General features: G+C 47.1%; 1 protein-coding gene across 1 annotated transcript in view; it reads right to left on the reverse strand.

Moving 5' to 3' along the window:
* LOC122379422 (intraflagellar transport protein 74 homolog) overlaps positions 1-21,861 on the reverse strand; it is a 439,917-nt gene that overhangs the window by 57,665 nt on the left and 360,391 nt on the right. Inside the window, exon 13 of the mRNA XM_043361638.1 lies at positions 12,545-12,674. Coding sequence (XP_043217573.1) covers positions 12,545-12,674 — 130 coding nt within the window. The remainder of the gene's footprint in view (positions 1-12,544; positions 12,675-21,861) is intronic.

Consider the following 21,861-nt stretch of genomic DNA (forward strand, 5'->3'; position numbering starts at 1 on the left):
CTCCGTTCCGTCGTTTCCATCCTCAGGAATCAGGATACTGAAATCCTTCTCCTCCACGCCGAAACCCCCACTCCGGGCTGGACAGGCACCTTTATCTCATGCGGTCTGATCCCTTGGAGCGGCACCGCTGCTCCTGAGGGAGCGCACCCCGTAGCCGGGTGCAGAGAGTGCTTGGGGGGCTGGTCGGCCTGTCCATTCGGACGGGCTCAGCCCCGGCGACTCTGTAGGGTCACTGCCCAGACCAATGTCTCCCCCTAATTCCTATCATTCTTCCGGCTCTGAAATGGTCTTGTCAGACCGAAAGGGCCTGACCCAGCAAAACAAAAACAAACAAGCAGCGTGCGCCAGTCGCAGCTGGGCTGGCTGCCAGCAGCGCCGGCTCTCGATGACACGTCTATGGCACAGTGGGAATGGGCGTGAATTGGTGCGTGTGCCTGCACTTTAGCAAGTGACCAACAGTGAGCTGTTTCTACTTTGATATATTGAGCCTGACTCTGGAAGAGCCACACTTGAGTGAAACGGATCTAATTGGGATGTGCACTAAATAAATGTATGACTAAAGCGGCGGTACATGCATGGATAGATCACTAAGCAGTTTAAAATAAATAAGGTATTAATGGTGTGCATATGATCTATAAGCTTTTTGTCAGCGTGCGAGGCCCTACAACTAGCCGCCTTTGTTTCAACATCACGGACGGCACGTACGACACCCACATGCTGCACACTTGTTTTTATTTGGCCCAATCGCTCTGAAATTTCTCAGACTGCCTGACCGGTCAGTGAGTTTGCAAACTCTCTAGTGAATTTGTAAACTCCCTAGTGAGGTTGCAAACTCACTGATGGGTCAGGGAGTTTGCAAACTTCCTAGGGAGTTTGCAAACTCCCTGACCCATCAGTGAGTTTGCAAACTCACTAGGGAGTTTGCAAACTCACTGACCGGTCAGGGAGTTTGAGAAATTTCAGAGCGGTTGGGACAAATAAAAACAAGTGTGTAGCATGTGGGTGGCATGCCTGCCGTCCATGATGTTAGAACCTTTTGGGGGTGTCCACCTGGGCCCGATTTCACCAAGTGAATATATATTATATTCCATTACGGCAGCGTACATATTCACTTTTGGCATATTATGACATAGTCGGTTTCACCAAACTCCGTACAGGGATACTTATTCAAGACAAAGTATGACTGCATAAGTCCGTCGTTTTTTGGCATACTATTACATTTGAAGTACCTCTGGTACGCCGATCTGCTTTTTCAACAGCTGTTTGCCGAGTTTGCTGGCATTAAAAGTATGCTACTTTTTGTGGCATACTTTGAGAAACAGCTTGGCATACATCAATTTTTTGTATGATAATGTTACAAATTTAATGACTTCGTCGATGCAACGTATGATAAAAACATGCCACTGGCTACGCAAAAAAAGACGAGAAAGATTTCAGTATCCTGATTCCTGAGGATGGAAGCGACGGAACGGAGGAGCACGTTGCTCCGAACCTCCCCTTTACATAGCCGCGAGTAGCATTTTTTTTTTTCGGTGAAACAATGAAGGATCTGTAAGCTTTTTGTCAGCGTGCGACGGTTATATAGGCCGTACCACCAGTCGCTTTTGTTTTAACATCACGGACGGCACGTATGCATGGGCGGCGCCACCGGGGGGGACGGGGGGGACAGGTCCCCCGCTATCTAAAGTTAGGGGGCACAGTATGGTACCCCCTATCGCCGATAGGGGGGTTTCCCTATCGGCGAGGCCCGTTCAATAGTTGATAACAATGCATTATAGAGCTATCCGTCGCATTTAATGCATCGTTGGTTAATCAAGGCAGGTTCTGAATAAAGATTGCTGTTGGGATGCATCGCAGGGGGTCCTGGCCATCTGCAAAAGGTGTGGAGCTGTGATGCCTGTAGTTATAAGGTGATCGGCAGGGCCTCGGGGATCGTGCCCCCTTTTTGGGGCGCCAGGCAGGGTTATTACCTACTTATTACCTCCCCACCCCACTGCCAGACCCCATTGCCGATAAAACCAAGTTCAGTGAAATTCCATAGATTTCCGTTACTATATGAAAATTTTCCATTCCTAATTAGTCAAATTCAAGCATGGCAGTTCTACCACAGGAACCATTTGAAATCTATGCCATTTAACCCCAGCACTTGTGGGGAAAAGTGTTCGGATAGATCACAGGCAGGACCAAAAAAGCACGCAGTAGCCCAAGACCTTATAATTGGATATAGCATCGGCTCCCTCTCGTCAAGGGGTTCGATAGCACTCGTTTTTTTTTTCTGCAAAACTAAGTTCGGTCGGCGGCCGAACGGCTGGGGGTCTAATCGAGCCCCCCATCCCTCCCCTTCTTACGTCAGCAGCTGTGAAAATGCCATTACCAGCTGTTGAAACATGGCAGTTGCTTTTGCATGAGTGCACGAAAGGGTTTTAGGTCCGTGATACGTGAAAGGTTCTACATGAAAATTGAGATACACCAGCTTATCAAATTGTGCTCACTGTGGTGCGCTCGGTTTTACCTTGACTAGTCTTTGAATTCTGGGGTGAAACAGACCAGTCAGAAACCTGTTCCATAAGAAGAGCCACTAATGCTAAAGAGATGTGGGATGAGGTTTCCACTCCAGAGAACTTCATTACCTCCCAAAGGGGGTGCCCCGCCATTTGCCAATCCCTGCTGTAGTTGTTACGATTGGAGGGTGAATATGAGAACGATGCAGGTCGTGCCAGCTCGATCATGGCGAACACAATGGTGCCGACATCACAGCTCTACTGCCATTTTTGACGAAGTTAATCAACAAGGACCGGAATCCTACCCTGGGGCATCTCACCTGCAGAGGTCGCCGGACCTGAGACCCTTTCACTCAATTTTTTCAACGGTGCATGCGCTCGTTTTTCCCGCGAAGCTCTTGGCAAGTAAAATCCATCAGAAAGTGTGATCAAATAACGGCTGGTGACCTTCCATGACCTAGCATGGCCTTTTGAGTGACCACCGATGACATGACCACTGACGGCTAGCCATTAGCTGCACCCTGCCCGTTGCATATGGATCAGGTGGTGATGTCATGATTCTGAAATTATATTGCAGTTTTGGCGCACTAGTCAGAGCAGAAGACATTCCCACTTTTCCTCCATGACTATATGATGGTGAAGCCCTGAAGCTGACCAGACGTAAGATCGAAAATTTGAAAGTACGAAACGTAAGAATAGCTGGCACTGCTACTCATACCTAAGCAATTCGCAGCTTGTAGGAAACCAGCTTTGAGTTGGCAAGACTGCAAATTTTGATTTAGAGGCAAGGATGCTTGAAAAGGTGATCGATCTTAGGTGTCCTAGGATAAGTTTGGAAGCGGGATGCACCATTCGATGTGTTTTGGGCCTTGCCAAGTTTCGCAGCGTTACGTGCCTCGTTTTTTTTTGCATACACTATCAGTATCTACTTTTGGGATTTTCGATTTTCGGTCCCCGTCCCCCCTATCGAAAACCCGTGGCGCCGCCCCTGCACGTATGCCACCCTCATCTTACACATTTGATTTTATTTGGCCCAATCGCTCTAGAATTTCTCAAACTCCCTGACCGGTCAGTGAGTTTGCAAACTCCCTAGTGAAGTTGCAAACTCCCTAGTGAGTTTGCAAAGTCACTGATGGGTCAGGGAGTTTGCAAACAACTCACTAGGGAGTTTGCAAACACACGGATTTCTCAAACTCCCTGTAACATATATATATATATATATATATATATATATATATATATATATATATATATATATATATATATATATATATATATATATATATATACTCAGAAATTTCCGTTAATCTAAGGAAAGACTACGCTCGCTTCGCTCGCTCCGTAATAACAGTCAACGGTCACATCTTGGCATACATTGGCATAGGTTCGTGACAAAAATTCTAAATAACAAGCACATAATAAAACCATGCGACACAATTGGTTGCTACCCCTCCCACACGAAAGTACAAAAGTTGTTGTTCGTATTCACTGGTCGTTATCATAAAGAAAGACGCATGTGTGCCGGTCGGGAACGCATGTGGCGTCACGGTACAGCCTATCTGTGCCGTAATGCCACATGGTACGGGGGTTTTCCCGAGCCTGCCCCAAGCTCGCCATAGGCCTTCCACGTACGGGGAAGGCTCCGATTTGCTGGCTGGGTTAACGACCAGCCTCAGTGGGGGGGGGGGGGGGTAAGTTAACTCTCGACTGGAACAAGACCGACAAGGAGCAGTCAACGCAAAGAAGGTACCCGTGAGCAAACTCAGGGGGACGGCAGTTCAGATTGAAAAACCCCGCTCACACCTTGACTTCATCTCACAGTGCCTGCATGAGGGGTAAGTACCAAAAGGGTTCTTAATTAGCTGGCGCTGTCATAAAAGCGAAGCAGTGGAGATCGACAGTATTCTGAGGCAAACAGAGAGGGATTTAATGGGAGCATGCAAACAGCTACTGACGAGTAAGATAGATGAGCTGGATGTAGATTTCAATGCATTATTGGATCAGGTGACAAAGTATGGTACTACTGGAGATATTGATAGAGCTAGGATCCTGGTAGAGAGAGACAGAGCTGCGACGCGAAGGGAGATGGCGAAAATAAAACAGGGCAAACTCCACCGACTTAGGGTAGGGGTAAAGGAGAGGGGGACGGTGAAGACTGGGGAAAGGGCACCAAGTCAAGGGGGCACTAGCCCCACGGAAAAGGAACGGAGGGCACTGCCAAACCATGTGGACCCCACACAGCGGGAATCCTGTCCGGATAGCATTGGCGGGGCAAAGGACAGGGATAGTGGTATGAATGATGCAGTGCAAGGAGTGGGAACTGACGGTGCTCACCCGCCAGAGGACCCAAATAACACTATTGGAATGGTCCCATCAGGGGTGGTTAATCTATCAAACAGACAACTTACCGAGTCCGAACACTCCCTGCTTGGGAAGGGTTTGAATTTTGTGCCATGTAAACGCCAAACACTAGCACAGCTAGTGTCCGAGCTAAAGGAATGGGAGCTTCTGATGAGATTAAGGGAGTCTTGGGATGCAGAACAGGAACAGCGCCATGAGGGAAGGGACGAGGACGTCCAGTATAAGACGTCCAGGGCCCGATTTCACCAAGTGAATATATTCTTGGTGTACTTTGGAAAAGTACACCGACAAAGTACGACGATAATACTATTCTGTTTCACCACAGGAATATATTCACCAGTATAACGCCTTTTGGGGCGACTAACGGAGCGAGCGAGAGGGTGGGCCCTGCACGTGCGAAATTGCGAGGGGGTACCTCCAACTGACTTGTGCACGGCACCCTACTAACCGGTCTCTAGCGATGTGCCAAATTTGGGCACAATCGGCCCAGCCGTTCTCGAGATCTGGAAGCGGCACCCTGCACGTGCGCACGTGCAAAATGGGTCCCAACTGACTTGTGCACGGCACCCTACTAACCGGTCCCTAACTGTGTACCAAATTTGAGCGCAATCGGTCGAGCCGTTCTCGAGATCTGGAAACAACCCCTGCACGTGCGCACGTGCAGCAGCACCCAAACTCTGGCACATGGATATGCAGTGCCTAGTGGGTGCCTACCTACATGTCAACTTTCAGCGCAATCGGCCCAGTAGTTACCGAGATATTGCAACAATTACAAAACTGACACCTCTTCGTTTTGCACGTGGCACGTGCATAAGGGGTCACCCACATGCATCAGGAATAGTCCAATACTTGGTAGAAGGAATGAAGCTACCCTACAAAAATTACCGCGTGTAAATCGGTCAAGTGGTTGCTGAGATATAAGCCTCGCAAAAGCGTCCGCACGGCCGGCCGGCCGGCCGGCCGGCCGCTCATACTCAGAAATTTCCGTTAATCTAAGGAAAGACTACGCTCGCTTCGCTCGCTCCGTAACTACGCCCGCTTAACGTAGTTTCGGAGCCACCAGCGCGCATGCATACATCTTGTCGGGGACATGCAGTCACTATATTTTTCCGTATTTAAAGTCGACGAGCTTAAATGCTCAGATGTACAATATTATGGAAAACATATTCTAGCTACGCTAATAAGAATTAAATTTGCTAATCATACAAGAGGAAGTACCTAAACAAATATAGCTAATAATGCTCTTGATTTTTGCTTGGAGCATGACATTCCAAAGCCAAAAAATGTAAACAATCGGCAGCAAGCCGCGCAGCACAGTTGAAGTTCCTGGCGTGTGTGGGTTTTATTGGATTTTGAATTGATATTATTTTTTTATTCCAAGTTACTCTTCATTAAATATTGCTTTAATATTTGTTCACATCTTCTACGCAATTCTGGAGTGGTTAAGAGCAAATATAAATAAATCCGAACAAGAAATGGCATTACTTGAGGCACCCATCTAACTACCGATCACTGATGATAGCAAGGAACACGGCCGACTAGCCGCCAAGTTATCTGAAATATTACTTGCATCAAGTTTTTAAATAATCGAAGGGTCTACCGACGACTTCAAATATGGAGAATATTTCGGAATCATTCTCTGAACCTGAACGGAAGCGGGAAGCCGGTGATAAATTGAATCATTTGGCCACAACACGAGAGAAATATGGACATTGGACAGCATATGCAGGTACTGCAAAGAAATAGTAAAAGTGGGCGATGAAAACGAATTTAATGAAGCGTTGTGACTTGTGATGCACCATGCTGGGCATGTCAATCAAGGCGTTGCTGGACTGGACTTCAGTTCTTCCTGTCGCCCTCGCCAGCTATTTACTTCCTCTTCGGTAAAACGCTTTATAAAGAGCACGGTGTAATAATCACGGTGAGAAAGATTTGAAATGCTTTTGGCCTTTTGCGTTATCAAAATACAATGTGAACTGTCGTTTTTTTTTTTTTAGTGAAAAACTCAATGTAATCGGATATACGAATGAAAAAAGGAATTCCCTGTTGTGTTTCTGCATGATGGGGTGGTTTTAATCGCAGTGATGCCACGGTGAGATAAGCCTTGTAAAAATAGCTGTTCTGGGGTAATTTCAATATAAAGGCCGGGCTCCACTACGCGTTTTTTCCGTGCGTTTTATCCGAGACATCGGTTTTTGCGTGAAATCGTTCCCGAAAAAAAGTTCGCATCATTGCTCAACATTGGGCAAGCTACACTGGGAACGATGTCACGCAAAACACGACAACTTGCAAATTCCGTACCGATTTTAAGGAAATCTCGGTAAAACGCATGACGATGTCACGCAAACTCGGAAATCTCGTACCTATAAAAAGTTCAATTATTTGAACTTTTCATCGTTTTTTGCGTGATCTTGGCCGGGAGACATGACTTGCGCGCTGCGGCAAACAATGTGAATGTACTTTAGTGTTTGTTTTTGACGTTGTTAAATATGTTTTTAATTCTTGTGTTGAAGCTAGGACATTTTTGTAGAAGTTTTTTTTTAGTGTAAAGAGGATGAGTGAAGGTAAGAAATGATAAACATAGCAACCCTACATATTTCATTTTGCGCTTAAAGCAGTGTCAATGCAGGGGAAAATGTTTTTAATTCAAATAGAAATTGGCGGAGTGGTGATAGATGAGTGGTCGGTAGATGTGCACACTCACAGTGCACACACGCTTTATGTAAAAGTGGATTATTTCGGCACAAATAGGCACCCAACTTTCATGGTAAGTGATGCAGAAATTTCAGCTCAAAATTGCTTGTGTCGAGTTTCGGCGCATGAGGGTCTCACGGGCGCCCAGCTAGTGTATGGATGTTTTCCAGTCTGGTGCATTGCCATAGGTAGGCGGAATGTTAAGAATAAAAAATCCCTTGCCCTCTTCAGCCACCAGTGGCTAGCTACGAAACAAGTTATGTATTTAAGCAAGTTTATCATGGGTGCAAGGCTAGCAACATGTGCAAGACACTTCAGCATCAAATTCTGCTCAATTTTGTCATTTGTGCCATTCAAAAAACAAACAGGTACATCAAAAGGAATGTACACGCCGAGCACAGAGGCTCCGGCGTGAGAAAGCCCAGCCTTGTGCCGTGCTGCCATCCACTTGCTGAACATGAACTGGGTGCGGGTGAAGATTGATTGGTGGGACCACGGTGACTATAAATAGGTGGGACCATGCTGCTATGCAACAACCTCTGCTTAGTGGGCACCCGGGCTCAAAGCCACCCACTCAACCCTTCAGACAAATTTTATAATAGTTTGGCTTACTTTTATTAAATGTACCTACTTGCAAAACACCTTCTTTATAGGCTCACCGCTCAAAATAAACAAAGTGTGATTTTCCACGTAGTGGAGCCTGGGTTTAATGACAACAATGTCACGTGCTTCAGGATGACAAGCAAAAAACGATATCACGCAAAAACCGACAAATTGCAAAACCGATTTCACGCAAAAACCGATGTCTCGGATAAAACGCGCGTAAAAAAAAAAACGCGTAGTGGAGCCCGGCCTTAAGCCCTGACACACGATACTCTATATATCCAGCAAGAAATAACCATTATGACCTCTAAAACTTTTTGCGTAGCCAGTGGCATGTTTTTATCATACGTTGCATCGACGAAGTCATTAAATTTGTAACATTATCATACAAAAAATTGATGTATGCCAAGCTGTTTCTCAAAGTATGCCACAAAAAGTAGCATACTTTCAATGCCAGCAAACTCGGCAAACAGCTGTTGAAAAAGCAGATCGGCGTACCAGAGGTACTTCAAATGTAATAGTATGCCAAAAAACGACGGACTTATGCAGTCATACTTTGTCTTGAATAAGTATCCCTGTAAGGAGTTTGGTGAAACCGAATATGTCATAATATGCCAAAAGTGAATATGTACGCTGCCGTAATGGAATATGATATATATTCACTTGGTGAAATCGGGCCCAGGTGGACACCACCAAAAGGAAGGGACCCATGGTTGGACTTGTACTTGGAAGAGGTAACCATGAGCATAGTGCGGGATCTGAAAAAGAAGGGAAAGCTGAACCTCAGCCAGAGAGAGAATGAGGCGCTCCTCTCACTCTTGAAGGATGATTCTATCATAATAAGGCCAGCAGATAAGGGTTCATCATTTGTGATCATGAACAAAGAGGTACATATCCAAGTACATATCCGAAAGAGGTACATATCCGAGTACATATCCAAACTATCAGAGGAAATGGAGAAAGGGGAAGCTTATAACGCAACAAAGGGGGATGTCACACCATCGGTCTTGAGGAAGGTTGACAAACTGGCATCGAAACTGGAGAAGAATGGGTAAGGGTATATTGGGAAACACCAAAGAAAGCAAAAAACCGCCAAATTACCGACTTACTAGAAAAAAAACCTGCATTCTTGATTCTAGCTTACCCCTACAAGATATGCCACATTTTTGCAGTTTCAGTAACCGTCCCAACCAGCAGTCATCCATTGACCAACCACAACTACCAGCAGGCTGATTTTGGCTGAGTTGGCCCCACAAATGCAGGGTGTCCCGAAATTGATGCGCGGTTGTTTTATCCTCAATAACTTATCAAGTGCTCGAATTTATTTCACGGCTTATATGTTATCATAATCCCCATTCAGTTGCATACACGGCCTATTGCACTCTAGCGTTTCACGTTTCAGGTTGTCAAGAGTCTCTCCTTTGAAACAACGCCATGCCGTTTATATCTTCTGAAACAGCCTCTTCTCTGAGCTAGCCCTGGAAGCTTGCTGAGCTCTTTTCTGACGATTGTCCAGATAATTTGAATCGGGGACAGGTCCAGACTGTTGGCAGACCATGTCCCCTTCTCCCAGAGGCCTGGGAGCCTCGCTCGGCACCAGTCCTGGGTCTTCCTGGCGTGATAAGCTGGAGCCCTTTCTTGCTGGAAAATGGCCCTGGATATGTCCGACAAAAGTTTGACTCTGGTTTTTGAACCATTTACCTTTTCCCTCAGCATCTTTGTGGCATCAGTCTTCTTCAGCACCTCGCTGACATAGTAATAAGCAGTCACGGTCTGTCCCCGAGGCACCTCGTGAAGCTCAGAGCGCCTCTGTAGCTCACCATGCTCCAAATGAGATTCTTCAGCAGACGTTTCACCGTCTCGACAGCGGACTCCTCAGAGCTGCCGTTGGCCCACATTTCGATCGTTCTGGCAGTTAGGGGCTTGGAGACCACAAAGGGCACCTTGTCACTGAAAAGGACGCATCTCCAGTCCTGAATGGTCTAGTTTTTGTGGGTTTTGGCGAAATCCAGCTGCCTGTACTTCTGGACCACGGTAGGCCAAGTCTGCATCCTGAAGCTGAGCAGTTTCAGCTTCAAGATAGTCTTCAAATACTGGTGGAGGGTCGATTTGGATGCTGGGACATACATCTCATTCAGTTTTCTTGTCAGCTATGTTGAATGGTGCTTTTTAAAGGTCGACTTTGCAATCACGATTTTCGCCACTCGGCTGAAGGCAGTCTTCCGCCCTCGAACTGTGCTGTTCTTGAGTGTCTCTCCTGATCGTTTGCGGTCCATCCAAAGTTTAATTGTCGCAGAGTTGACGCCCTATTCTCTGGCATCCGGAACCTGGGTCACACCGTCCTTGATCATCCCCACCACGCGGTAGCGGATCGGTAGTTTGTGCTTTTTCACTTTTGGTGATATGCAGTTTCTCCACGTTGGCGCCCACTACCGGCCGCGGTCGGGTTAGTCGCTTGGTTCACGTGATCGTGTGACCAGCAAGATGTCAGTGGTGCCAGTGCCGGTAAAATTGCAGTTGTTCAGCACTCGGGAGGGACAACATAACATGCGGCACCAACCGCGCATCAATTTCGGGACACCCTGTAGGTACCCACAATTTTGAAAATCATCTCCAGTCTATAACTGTTAAAATATCACCTGTTTTCAAAATGGTATTGCCTACAAAAAAAAAATATTAACACATTCATCAAAAAAGCAAGGACAAAAAGATCTTGAATTACTGAATTGTGTTCCTGATGACTGGACAGTGAGCAGTAGGTAATCACATTTATGCTTCTGAGGTTACTGCGGGTGATCCTTAGCTTCCTGTCCTACTATCCCCAGAATCCAGTCCCCTTTCAGTGACCAATCCAGTCCTCTTTGGGGAACATCTTTCAGTGTTCCCCAAGATGATGCTGACGGCGGGCCGGCTGCGGGCGCGTGCGCCGGCTGGCCCACGCGCCGGTCTGGAGACGGCCATTAGTCCGGTGAGCGCGGCGCCCGAACGGCTGTCGCTGCCGCTGCCGCTGGCGCTGGCGGGTGATCGGCCGCTACGGCTGCCGCCACTGCCGCCGGGGACCCGCCTGTTCGGTCCTTCCGCATTAACTCTACTTTCAAAAGCTCTTTTTTTGTCGTTATGTTCCATTCACTGCTATTTCGTTTTCATTGTGAGCTGCTCTTGTTTTCGTGTTCTGCGTATTTCGTTTTGTTGCGGTCACGTGTAGTACTACCAATCGAGTTGAAATACAATCAACAGAGTCCTAAAAACATTTTTTACAATATTGTCTTTCAATATTTCCGATATTCATCACAAATGTCTTATTTTCTGAGGATTTTCTTCCACTGTTGTGACACCTTCAGCACTATGGACGCCATTGCTTCTTTGAAGACGCCATTGCTTCTTTGAAGACTCTAACTTTGACCCCGGACCCGTACTTATTATCGCACTTCTGCTGATCGAGCATCTATGTACACGCCTTGGAAAGGTCTTGGAGAGTCCTATCGAATGTCACCTCGCGGGACTTGGTAGGGATCATTGGCTCTTAAGATATCGGTGGTTAGTGGTAAACGCGTTCGGTCATATTAATACCCGAACACGCAAAAACTCCGTCGGCGATGAGATTTGAACCCATGACCTTCCTCTATATTTTCCAGTCGGAAGTTTTTTTACCCCCAAGGTATCAGTTGGGTATTTGTCGAATGATGCCGAAACAAGCGCCAGTAGTTTTAGAATTGATAGCTCTATCAGTATAGCTTGAAGGTGGCGTACCCACTGATATAATGTAAGACGAGGAAGCCAGCAAAGTCCCAAATCATAGAATTTCACGATTTAAGAAATGCACGATTAGCCGACTGATATTGATAGAGCTTGAAACAAGGAACGTTTTGAGGCTGAAGGTGGCGGTACACATTGCGCCAGTTTTATTTGGGTTCAAGTAAACTTCAATTTTGTACGTTTTTTCAATGGAAAAAAGGTAACGCCAGAACATATAAAAAAGGTCCGTGGCCACGCTGACAACGCTACGGTAGGCCTAACAGCTCTTCTCGTGAAACCTTTTTTTTTGGTCGAAAATGGCTGAACATGACGTCACTCCGACGTCATTAGCGGCCAGCCTATCAAAGCCTTTGGATTTTTTTTTAGTCACAATGTGTTAAAGTTATGCCCGGGAGGGTACTGAAAGTTTGGTGACGATCGGCGCAGCGGTTTCGGAGATATATTGAAAAAAACTAAGGGGGGGGGGGGTTAAAAATGCCCCCCCCCCCCGCCTGGGAGGTTAACCCGTCATTACAATCGCGACTACAAACGGGTAGTCACTGCGCGTGCATGGCGAGGCTATTCTCAATATTATATCATCAAATCAGACGCAGTTGTCGAGGTCAGTCAATACCGGAGGAGTCACCCACCTTTTGGTGGTTGGCCTGCAGCTGCTGGTGCTTGGTTCCCAGGTCGGAGAGCGTGCTGCGAGACTTGGACGCCTCGCCCTCCTTGACGCTCAGACTGTCGCGGAGCTCGCTCAGATCCTTCGAGGTGTACCTAACGGCCAACAGACAGACAGACGATTGGACAATAGACAATGCTGCATCCGATGTCGCTGTTCAGTAGGGTGAGTTGATTTTGTTCAGTCATCGGATTTGATGCCCTGACCCCTATTTTTGTGCGTCTTCCTTTTCTGAGCACGATGGTGGTCTTTATTTTTTAAATAATACATAGGCAGTCCCAGGGGGGGGGGGGCACGGGGACCATAGCCCCCCTTCGGTGCTGAAGGGTGGGGCCTATCTTTTGGCCCCACCTTTTCAGATTGAACAAAAGCCCAAAGGTCTTTCTTGCGCCATCAAAGGAAGTACATTTCACTCATGAGTGGGCTCAGTTTCACATTCTGTCGCTTTGGCGGCCAGTGTCGCTGGCACCAGCTCACCAGTGTGGCCGGATGTGAGATATACTCTAAACTTATATGGAATATCAGCGTGGGCGCTCTTGTAGGCCCAGCATTGGCTGTCGTGAGACCCTCTTCGGCATTTGAGACCCTCTTCGGCACGCCGAAAATGAGCGTGGCTCTAAGACACTTAAGTACGACCTCATGGTTTGGTGCTGTGCAGCTCAGAAGCCCGGCGGTGACCCCACATGCCGGCTTGGTTCCTTAAAGATTAGCGTAGGACCTCCGTGGCCTGCGTATAAGAGATTGCATGAGCTAGTATGTGATCTCAGATTGGTTAAAAGATTGTTTTACAACAGCTCTTTTTAATAAAGTGGGAAACACACCTTGATCAAGGCAGAGATTCATGAAGTGTACAATCTCAATAATCATTGATGCGTACGTTAATTTAAATATCTTAGTATTGATGTTGTCATGACCACTTCCCATATTACGCATATTGTTCACAATATTCTTTATTTCATCTTCGTTAGTGGCAGGGAATCGAAGCAGAACCCACAAACTTAGGAAGATAATCAACTGCGTTGCATTCAGTATCTCTTATTTTACTTTTCAGACCCTTTCCCATGTTAGTGAAAAATGAATGTGTTTAAATTATTAACTATGTCTTTAGTGCCTTGCACTAAGCCTCTGTTGGTTTTGAATGCATTAAGCAATTTAACCTGCGCCTCAGTGGTGGTCTCAGCCAACTTGTTCATAGTGGGAGGGGTGGGGGTGGGCAATTGCGGATCCAGGGGGGCCAACGGGGCCATGCCCCCCCCAAGACGGTCAAAGGGGGCATACTATCTTTTGCCCCCCCCCCCAAGACATTCTCATAACAACAAGACATAAACATTCTCAAAGTTCCTATGCTGAAAAACTGAAATATTGCTTTGGTGATTGAGTGACCTTGGCAGTGGCGGCGGAAGCAGGGGGGCAAGGGGGGCAGCTGCACCCTAAAGCTATGGAAAGGGGCGCCTCGAAAATCTGTAGAGGAGGCAGGAAGTTAAGAGGTGCGGCAGCCATAAAGCTGAGCAGTGCGACACCGCAACTGATAAAGGCACTTGTGACACGAAGATGGTGGCAATGACGTGGGAAAAGTATCTTTTGATATGCTGAAGAGTGAAGGGCATCCTTATCTGAAACAAAGGCAGATGCTGCCGACCCTGTCGAATATAATCTTGCCAGGCGATAAAGGCTAGGAGGGCGCAGCCACTCGAGAAGCGCGCCATGCGGAAGAGGGGCGCCTGCATGCGAAAGAGGGGCGCCTGTGTGTGGGACGAAAAAGAAACATTTATGGAGACGTCTTTGAAGGCGATAGCCTCCGAACGCCAACACGAACATATGAGGGCTTATAGCGTTGCAGGCTCCATGCGACAAAAAGGGGCGCCTGATGGCCGATATGCGAGAGGAAATTAGTTTGTGTAACATTTATCGGGGGCGGTTTGCCGTTTACAACATATGAATGTTAAGGGAGGTCCGAGATTGGGGCCTGTAAAATTGCACTGTCCGTATAGGTGGTTACACCCCTAGTGCTAGGGCGTATTTTGCGTTTTTTTTTTTTTTACTGGGGAGATGATTATGACCAGGAATAGCACTCTGCAAACTTCTATGGGCGCCTGTATAGGGGCGAAACTGATTTTCCAGTGCAGGGACGGCCATCGGCATTGTGGGGCGGCATTCATTCCACTGGGGCGTCTGCCAGTGTTGAAGGGCGGGATTCATTTCAATGGGGCGCCCGTTGGTGTTGATGGGCGACATGTATCACCTGGGGCGCCTATCGGAGATTGGGGCGGCATTAATTTCACTGAGGCGCCTATCGGCGTTGACGGGTGGTATTTATTCATCCGGGGCGCTTATCGGTGGTATAGGCCGGCATTCGCTTCACTGAGGTGCCTATCGGTGTTTTAAGGCGGCAGTAAATCCACTGGTGTCTGGGGCGCCTACCGGCGTCGAAAGGCGACATTCATAATTCATTTCACTGGGAGGCATATTGGTGTTGATGTGTAACATTCATTCTCCTGGGGCGCCCGGCAATGAGGGGGCGGCATTTATTCCGTTCCCCTGGGATGGGCCCCTATCGGTGTGGAGGCGTCGCCGTCGTATTACTTTGAAATGGGGGCACCTCTGGATGGTAGTAGATGCATTCATTTCGCTGGGACACCTACCAGCGTTGATTGCCTGTATTCATTCATTTCGGGCTCCTATCGGTGTTGAAAGGCGGCATTTATTTCACTGGGGCGTCACAAACCTGCTACTCCCACCATAAACCTCAGCCTATTCACTTCACGTTAGCAGTAACTAGAAGTCTCTTAGGGGGAATCCATAGGGGGAGGCTTAGTCTCGGCATAGTCTCGGGTATCATTGCGTCGCGTCGGAGCGATTAGAAACCGGGTTCTAACGATCGAAATTTCGCAGCTCTAACCAACTTGCCGGAAGGACGGATGCAACTTAAAGGGACCCTCCCACCTTCAAAAAAGTTAATGAATTGGCATAAAAGTGATGTAGCGTGAATCACAAAGAGCGAAAATGAACATCTACCAAATTTTACCGGAAAATATTCAACCGTTTTCGAGATATAAGACTTTTATTTTTGTTTACTTTTTGGGAACTCCGCTGTTTCTATGACGTCACATAAAGGTTTTCTTTACGTCGGCATTTGGAAGCAATAATTTGGTATCAAAGTGCGACAAATATTGCGCGAATGATGCGTTTATCTTATCAAGGTCAATATATGATGGCCAACAAAGGATTCCAGGACAATTCTTATGGCATTTTTTCGTATCGCAATTCTTCGTCTGCAAATCTTCGTCAGGGCATTTATTCGTATCGCATTACTTTGTCTCGCATCAGGGTATATGAAAATTTGCTCGCATTTCTTCTTCAACGCAAATATATGCAAGAGTAAGCATTGATGGACAAATAAATGCACCGACGAAGATTTGTAGACGAAGAAATGCGGACGAAGAAATGTCATGCGAGGATTCGTTCGGGTACCATGACATTTATGTGATTTCAAAGTCAAGGTTCACAGCTGATCTGCTAAATCAAGCCAAGAATCCAAACTATCAAAAAACTATAAATATTTGTTTGTCTGTCACAGAGGTCTCAAGCAATATAAGGTTGACATATGTTGAATCAAAAATCTACTGCCACAACTCACATCTCCTGCCTTAGTTTATCATTGTTGTTTTAACTTGCTTTCAAGAGAAACAGAAGCCAGTATCTGATATCACTTCAGATGATTGTTTCAAGATCTGAGTTCAAATGGAATTAAAAGCAAGATCAAGATGAAACAGGGATTATTGCTGTTAAAGTAGTTTGGCCATGATACAACAGGCACATAAATCATTAGCCAAATCAAATACTGGTTGGTTTGTCAAGATGTTTGTTGTCTGTCGTCTGTCGAGCTGCTATGAACACTGAACGCTCTCACTCTTACTTTAAAGAGAGTAGTTTAAGTTGAATGGTAGTGAGCTGTAATTAGACAAAGCAGCTATTCAGTGCTCACATCAAGCCAGGCTAGGAAATGGCATCAACTGTGGTGGGAGGAAGCAGGTTCGGCAGGCCTATGTTGTAAACTTCTGTTGTGTCTTGTGTTTGATCAACTGATGTTTTCTGCTCTGTTTTGTGCAGTGATAGTAGCAGGTAACTGCATGCTTGTCAAATTATGTGAATAAACAAATTCATAACATTGCATTTTTCTCTCCATGCAAGGAACAAGTAAGATGTTGTAGAAAATGTAATAGAGGGCTGCATTGCTGATTTCATGCACTTTATCAGAGCTTTATTTAGAATTGCTTTCCTGAAAGCTACACACAGGCCACAGCACTGAAATTCACAATGTCATAGCTTTTGGCAGAAAAAAAGAAAAGACTTGCCTAGGTAAAATTGGCTGAAAGTATGGCAGAGCAGGTCTTGATGCGTCTGCCCATCCGTGTGCTTGCCGAAGCCGAACTGACTGCAACACATTAACTCTGACCCACCATGGTGGCTGGCATATCCTGAACTTTCACCACTCTAAACAAGACAACTTTCAGCCCTCAGCATTGTATTAAAACACTGTACATGGCAGTTGACACTCAAAATTTGTTTCAGTGCCATCCACGGACAACATCAGTCGCCATTCACCAGGCCAGTAAAAACAGAATAGATAATAGCTTCAAACAGGCCGGTCCCGTAGCTCAGTTGGTTAGAGCGTTGGACTCCGCGTGGTGAGAGCACGCGTTCCCGGTTATGACAGTCCGGGTTCGAAGCGCGACGGGCGCTCGACATTTATGGGCCTCCTGACTGGTATGGTTGCGGTTGGTGGCAGGCCGTAGCCAGGTGAAGTCAGCGAGGGGACCGGCCGTGCGCGGCTTTGTGCGCACGTTAAACTTTGGACTCTAAATTCTGCCATAGCACCGGAATTGCGCGATCGGAGGGTAGAGGGCAGGGTCATGGCAACAAGCTTCGCTTAGCGGTGGCTCTCTCCTTGTGAATCCTTCCCATCAAAAGGTTCGGGCTAAATTTATAAAAAAACCCATGTAGTCAGAGTTACTAGGTCTGCACCTCAAAACAAAATCCAGGTGACATTCACCACGCCAGTAAAAAAACAGGTAGGTACTTAGGTAACGTAACAGCTTCAAATCTGGTAACATGTTGGTCGGACTTAACACTACCATATGTACATGGAATAATATGATACCAAACAATAGTGCAACCATTCTGGACAACAAAAGTGTATGATAAAATTAATTTAGAATACTTTGGCAGCATGATTTACAAGCACAGGCAGGTGTTACCTACCAGCCTTCTCAATGCTCGTAAAACCAACATTGTAGTTTTGATTTTACCTTACATGATAACACACTTGGCTGCAATGGCACATTTAATTTAACACTGTGAAAAGACCAGTTATAACCACTTCACAAGCACAATTGCACCTCATGCCGACATCCTTTTCCAAAGACAGTCAGCAGCGTCTTTCGTCAAAACTGGAAGATCAATCCCCTTTCAACTGTTAACATCAAAAATATTTCTTCATGGTGTGATCTCCTATGGAAACCTTGCGGGAAAAGAATTAATGTCAATTGTCAGCTCTTCAAATTTCTTTGGACTTAAACTTGCAGTACCATATCCAGTTTGCTTTGATATTTTGTTTTTCATTCCATGTTGAAGTTGAACACCAAGCTCCAGATATAGCAGGCAGCTTGATCATCTTCGGCCTTGGTATAATATCAGTCCAAGTTCCAGTGGTGGGTATCTTCTAATATTCAAATTAAAATGAAAAGCAATAGGCTTTCTCAGCGCCGACGACGAATTCACGTTGATAAAAAAGGGAGCTCAAGGTCAGCAAAACTCGGGTTCAAGGAATGGCGGGCGTTGAAATGACTGCTGACGTCATCAACAAACCGCTAATGGTTAAGAGATAGGGACTAAGCTGGTCCCACCCTGCAAGTAAAGGGAAGAAATTTCTTGAACACCATAAAGCTGCGGGGGTTGCGACCAGGATAAATGGTGGTTTCTGAGCCTGGCCGCAAACTTGGCTATCTCAACTCAAAACTAATGTTAAGGTGGGATGGTCCCTTTAAACGCAATTTAAATGAGTGTTTTTTTTTTAACAATTCTCTGTCACCGAGTTAGTGTTATGGATTCGGCGCCTAATTCACTAGTCCACACGAAGGTATTGGAACCAGGGGTGCGGAGCCGGAGCCGGAGCTGGAGCCGGAGCCGCCGGAGCCGGCATATTTTGCCCGGAGCCGGAGCCGGAGCCGGAGCCGTGAAACAATATAGCCCGGAGGCGGAGCCGGAGCCGGAGCCGTCAAAAAAGGGGGCGACTCCGGCTCCTGTTTGAAGAGGAAAACACACATATTCCCAAAACAAGCATCGGTGGACATTTCATCTAGTTGTGTTTTGGTGGACTTCTTAATGGCTTGAGCTACGGCCTTGAAATCTTGCCTGGTGATAGACTTAACCCACATCTACCAATATTGTTTTGACCTCTTCTATCGGTGCAATGCTTCAGAAAATATAAGCGTTTAAAAAATGGTATCCAAATCGCTATAGGTGGACATTTCAAGGACTGAACCAGACATTTGGGGGGACACATATCTGTGGTCTTCAGACAATTTTCAGTGGACGTAATTTCAAGGAAACGATTGTCTCTTGGATGGACACCTTTTGTTGAGCTATACATAATATAAGTGGACTTGTTAATATGAATACGTGCTGTCGCAACCGTTCGTTCCTCGTTATCTTATGGGGAGGGGGGGGGGGGTAGTTGTATGAGCGGCAGGCCGGGATTTTATATTTCAGCAGCCGTGCCACCGATTGCCATGGTAGTTTCCTTTGCTGGATAGCTTCATCTCTCTTACCATGAATATTATCAACACAGGCGTTCTGGGATACGCCCGTATCGATAATATTCATAAAATAAATCTCTAACTATATCAAGGCAGCGGATGGGCCGATCGTCAAAAAAACGTGACATGCATCACCTGGAAGTGACCCAAGAGCTAACGGTTTGGCAATAGTCCGGATAGGGATAACTCCGCACATGCAACGTGCACACAATACACATCCAAAAACTTTTATTTTCTTATCTCAGCAACGAGGTACATTTTATTTTAGGTGGACCTGACAGGTCCACCTATGCTTCCAGGTCCACCGATTGTCAGAAAAGATTCCCAATTTGTCCACCTATGCTTGAAAAGGGAAGGTACCAGGATGTGTATTGTGTGCACGTTGCACGTGCGGATTTATCCCTATCCAGACTATTGCCAAACCGTTAACTCTCGGGTCTCTCAGTAGATGCATGTCAAGTTTAATGGCGATCGGCTCAGCCGTTACCTTGGTATAGTAAGAGGCCTATTTTCGACGCCCCCTGCTCTTCACGTGCCACGTGTTACGGTGTTTAAGCTGGTGCTCCTTGCACTGTATCACAAATACTTACATGCATTTATAATTTATACTTTAAAGGGATACCTAAGTATCATGCGTGTATATTGACCACTATATAAATGCTGAATACCGCAACTGCGAGTGCTGTGTATTATACTACGCAGCTCTCCTTCTAGTCGCACCACTATTGGGGCTCACCCCGTTCGGTGTCTTGAGTGCGCCTCAGCGAGGGTGTCGTCCTAGGCCTACCGGAAAACTGATCACTGGTGGTAATGCTACAGTCCTTCGCAGTGGTGAGTGTGTTCAGGTCAAGGATGGACTGTAGTGTGGACATTAGCCGGTGTGCGGCTTTTTACAGCACTTGACGTGTAAGAGGGGAAGCGTTGGCCCCCCCCCCCCCAACCATTATGTCCCTGATGGACCTAGAGCTTCACAGAAAAAAACAAGCATGCAGCCCACAATGGGACAGAAAACTAATGGTACCCAATGTTAGGGTCTTAGGTGAACCGGTGACCTCAGAGGTCAGGTCAAACATTCGAAGCCGAGCCAATCTTAGTCACTGGAGACGGAGCTCTTGCGGACGCTATAAGCCAATAAAAACGGGTAAATCATGGTCAAACTGAGTTAGGACAATAAAAATTGCCCTAAACTTGACCTTAAGCGAAAAACGGCAATCTAAGATCATCCTAGATCAGTTATCTCAAATGACCTCGGATAACCTTGACACATGGCGGGTTTTCTGGCAACCATTTTGCTCTAAATAATCACCTTGATGCTCAAACTCGCAAAGAAGTTGATAACAACTATTTAATTGACCTCAAATATGCTCAGAAAACTAGTAACCTGCCCCTATGAAGCCAGACCTTGTGTGACCTTGACCCTGAGTGAACTTTATATGGTGTAGGGTACTGCAGGTCAAAGGTTTCGTGGTGATCTGCCGCGTTTTGCGCGAGTTGTTCGCGAAAAACTGCGGAAGGTTCAGTCCCCCCCCCCGTCAAGTGCCAGGGTTAAAATAACAAACGACTTTTTGTGTGTGCAAATATAAACCCTGAAGTGAACGTCAGCCATTTATTTCAATAGCATGAAACACAGGAACAAAACAAAAGACCCACATGCCGCGGATCTACGACTTGTTTGAGTTTACCAGAACTCTAAAGGTCCCGCATCAACCAAAAAGGAGACACTGGGTCTGTCAATGCTCTCAACTCATCAACCAGCTGTTGTTGTTGTTGTGTTTCCCCCCGGCTACCGACGGAGCGGTAGCGTAGTCGGTAATCAGCTCTTGTGGTCCATGTAGCCAGCGGCCAAGGCCGCCACCACATCGTCGCGGCGGACGTCGTGGGCCGCGCCGATTATGTTGCCCAGCGCACGGAGCCGGGGGCCGTACAGGCACGGGCACACCAGCAGCACGTGCGCCGGGGTGTCCGCTGCTTCAGAGCAGACCAGTCAGCGGCCCGCTGGACACTCTTTGTCTTTGCATTGGGCGCACTCAGGCGATGATCTTCGTCCAATCCGGTGGAGGTAATGTAAGTCGACGGCCTCCTCCCTGGTGGCGGTCCGGACCGGGGCGGGGGCGCGGCCCCCCATGACGGTGCGGTACCAGTCGGCTGGCCAATCCGCCCGCCACTTCCTCCTGGTGGACCGCGGGACAACCCGCGTGAGGGTGCGGACATCAACCGGGGTTGACTGCTGGAGCACAGCGGCGGCCTCCTTGGCCAGGGCGTCCGCTCTTTCATTACCGGCGAGTCCAGAGTGGGCCGGGACCCATTGCAGCGTAACCGTGCTGCCGTCGGCCGTCACGCGCTGGAGCTGGGTTCACAGCCTAGCGCCCAGTATCGAAGCCTGGGCCGCAGCGCCAGGAGCAGCAGAGCCGCCTTCGAGTCAAGACAGGCGACTACAGGCACTCCTCTGCAGCCCGGCAGCTCG

The sequence above is a fragment of the Amphibalanus amphitrite genome, unplaced genomic scaffold (genome assembly GCF_019059575.1).
Source record: "Amphibalanus amphitrite isolate SeventyFive unplaced genomic scaffold, NRLGWU_Aamphi_draft 000077F_arrow, whole genome shotgun sequence".
NCBI classification, from domain to species: Eukaryota; Metazoa; Arthropoda; class Thecostraca; order Balanomorpha; family Balanidae; genus Amphibalanus; species Amphibalanus amphitrite.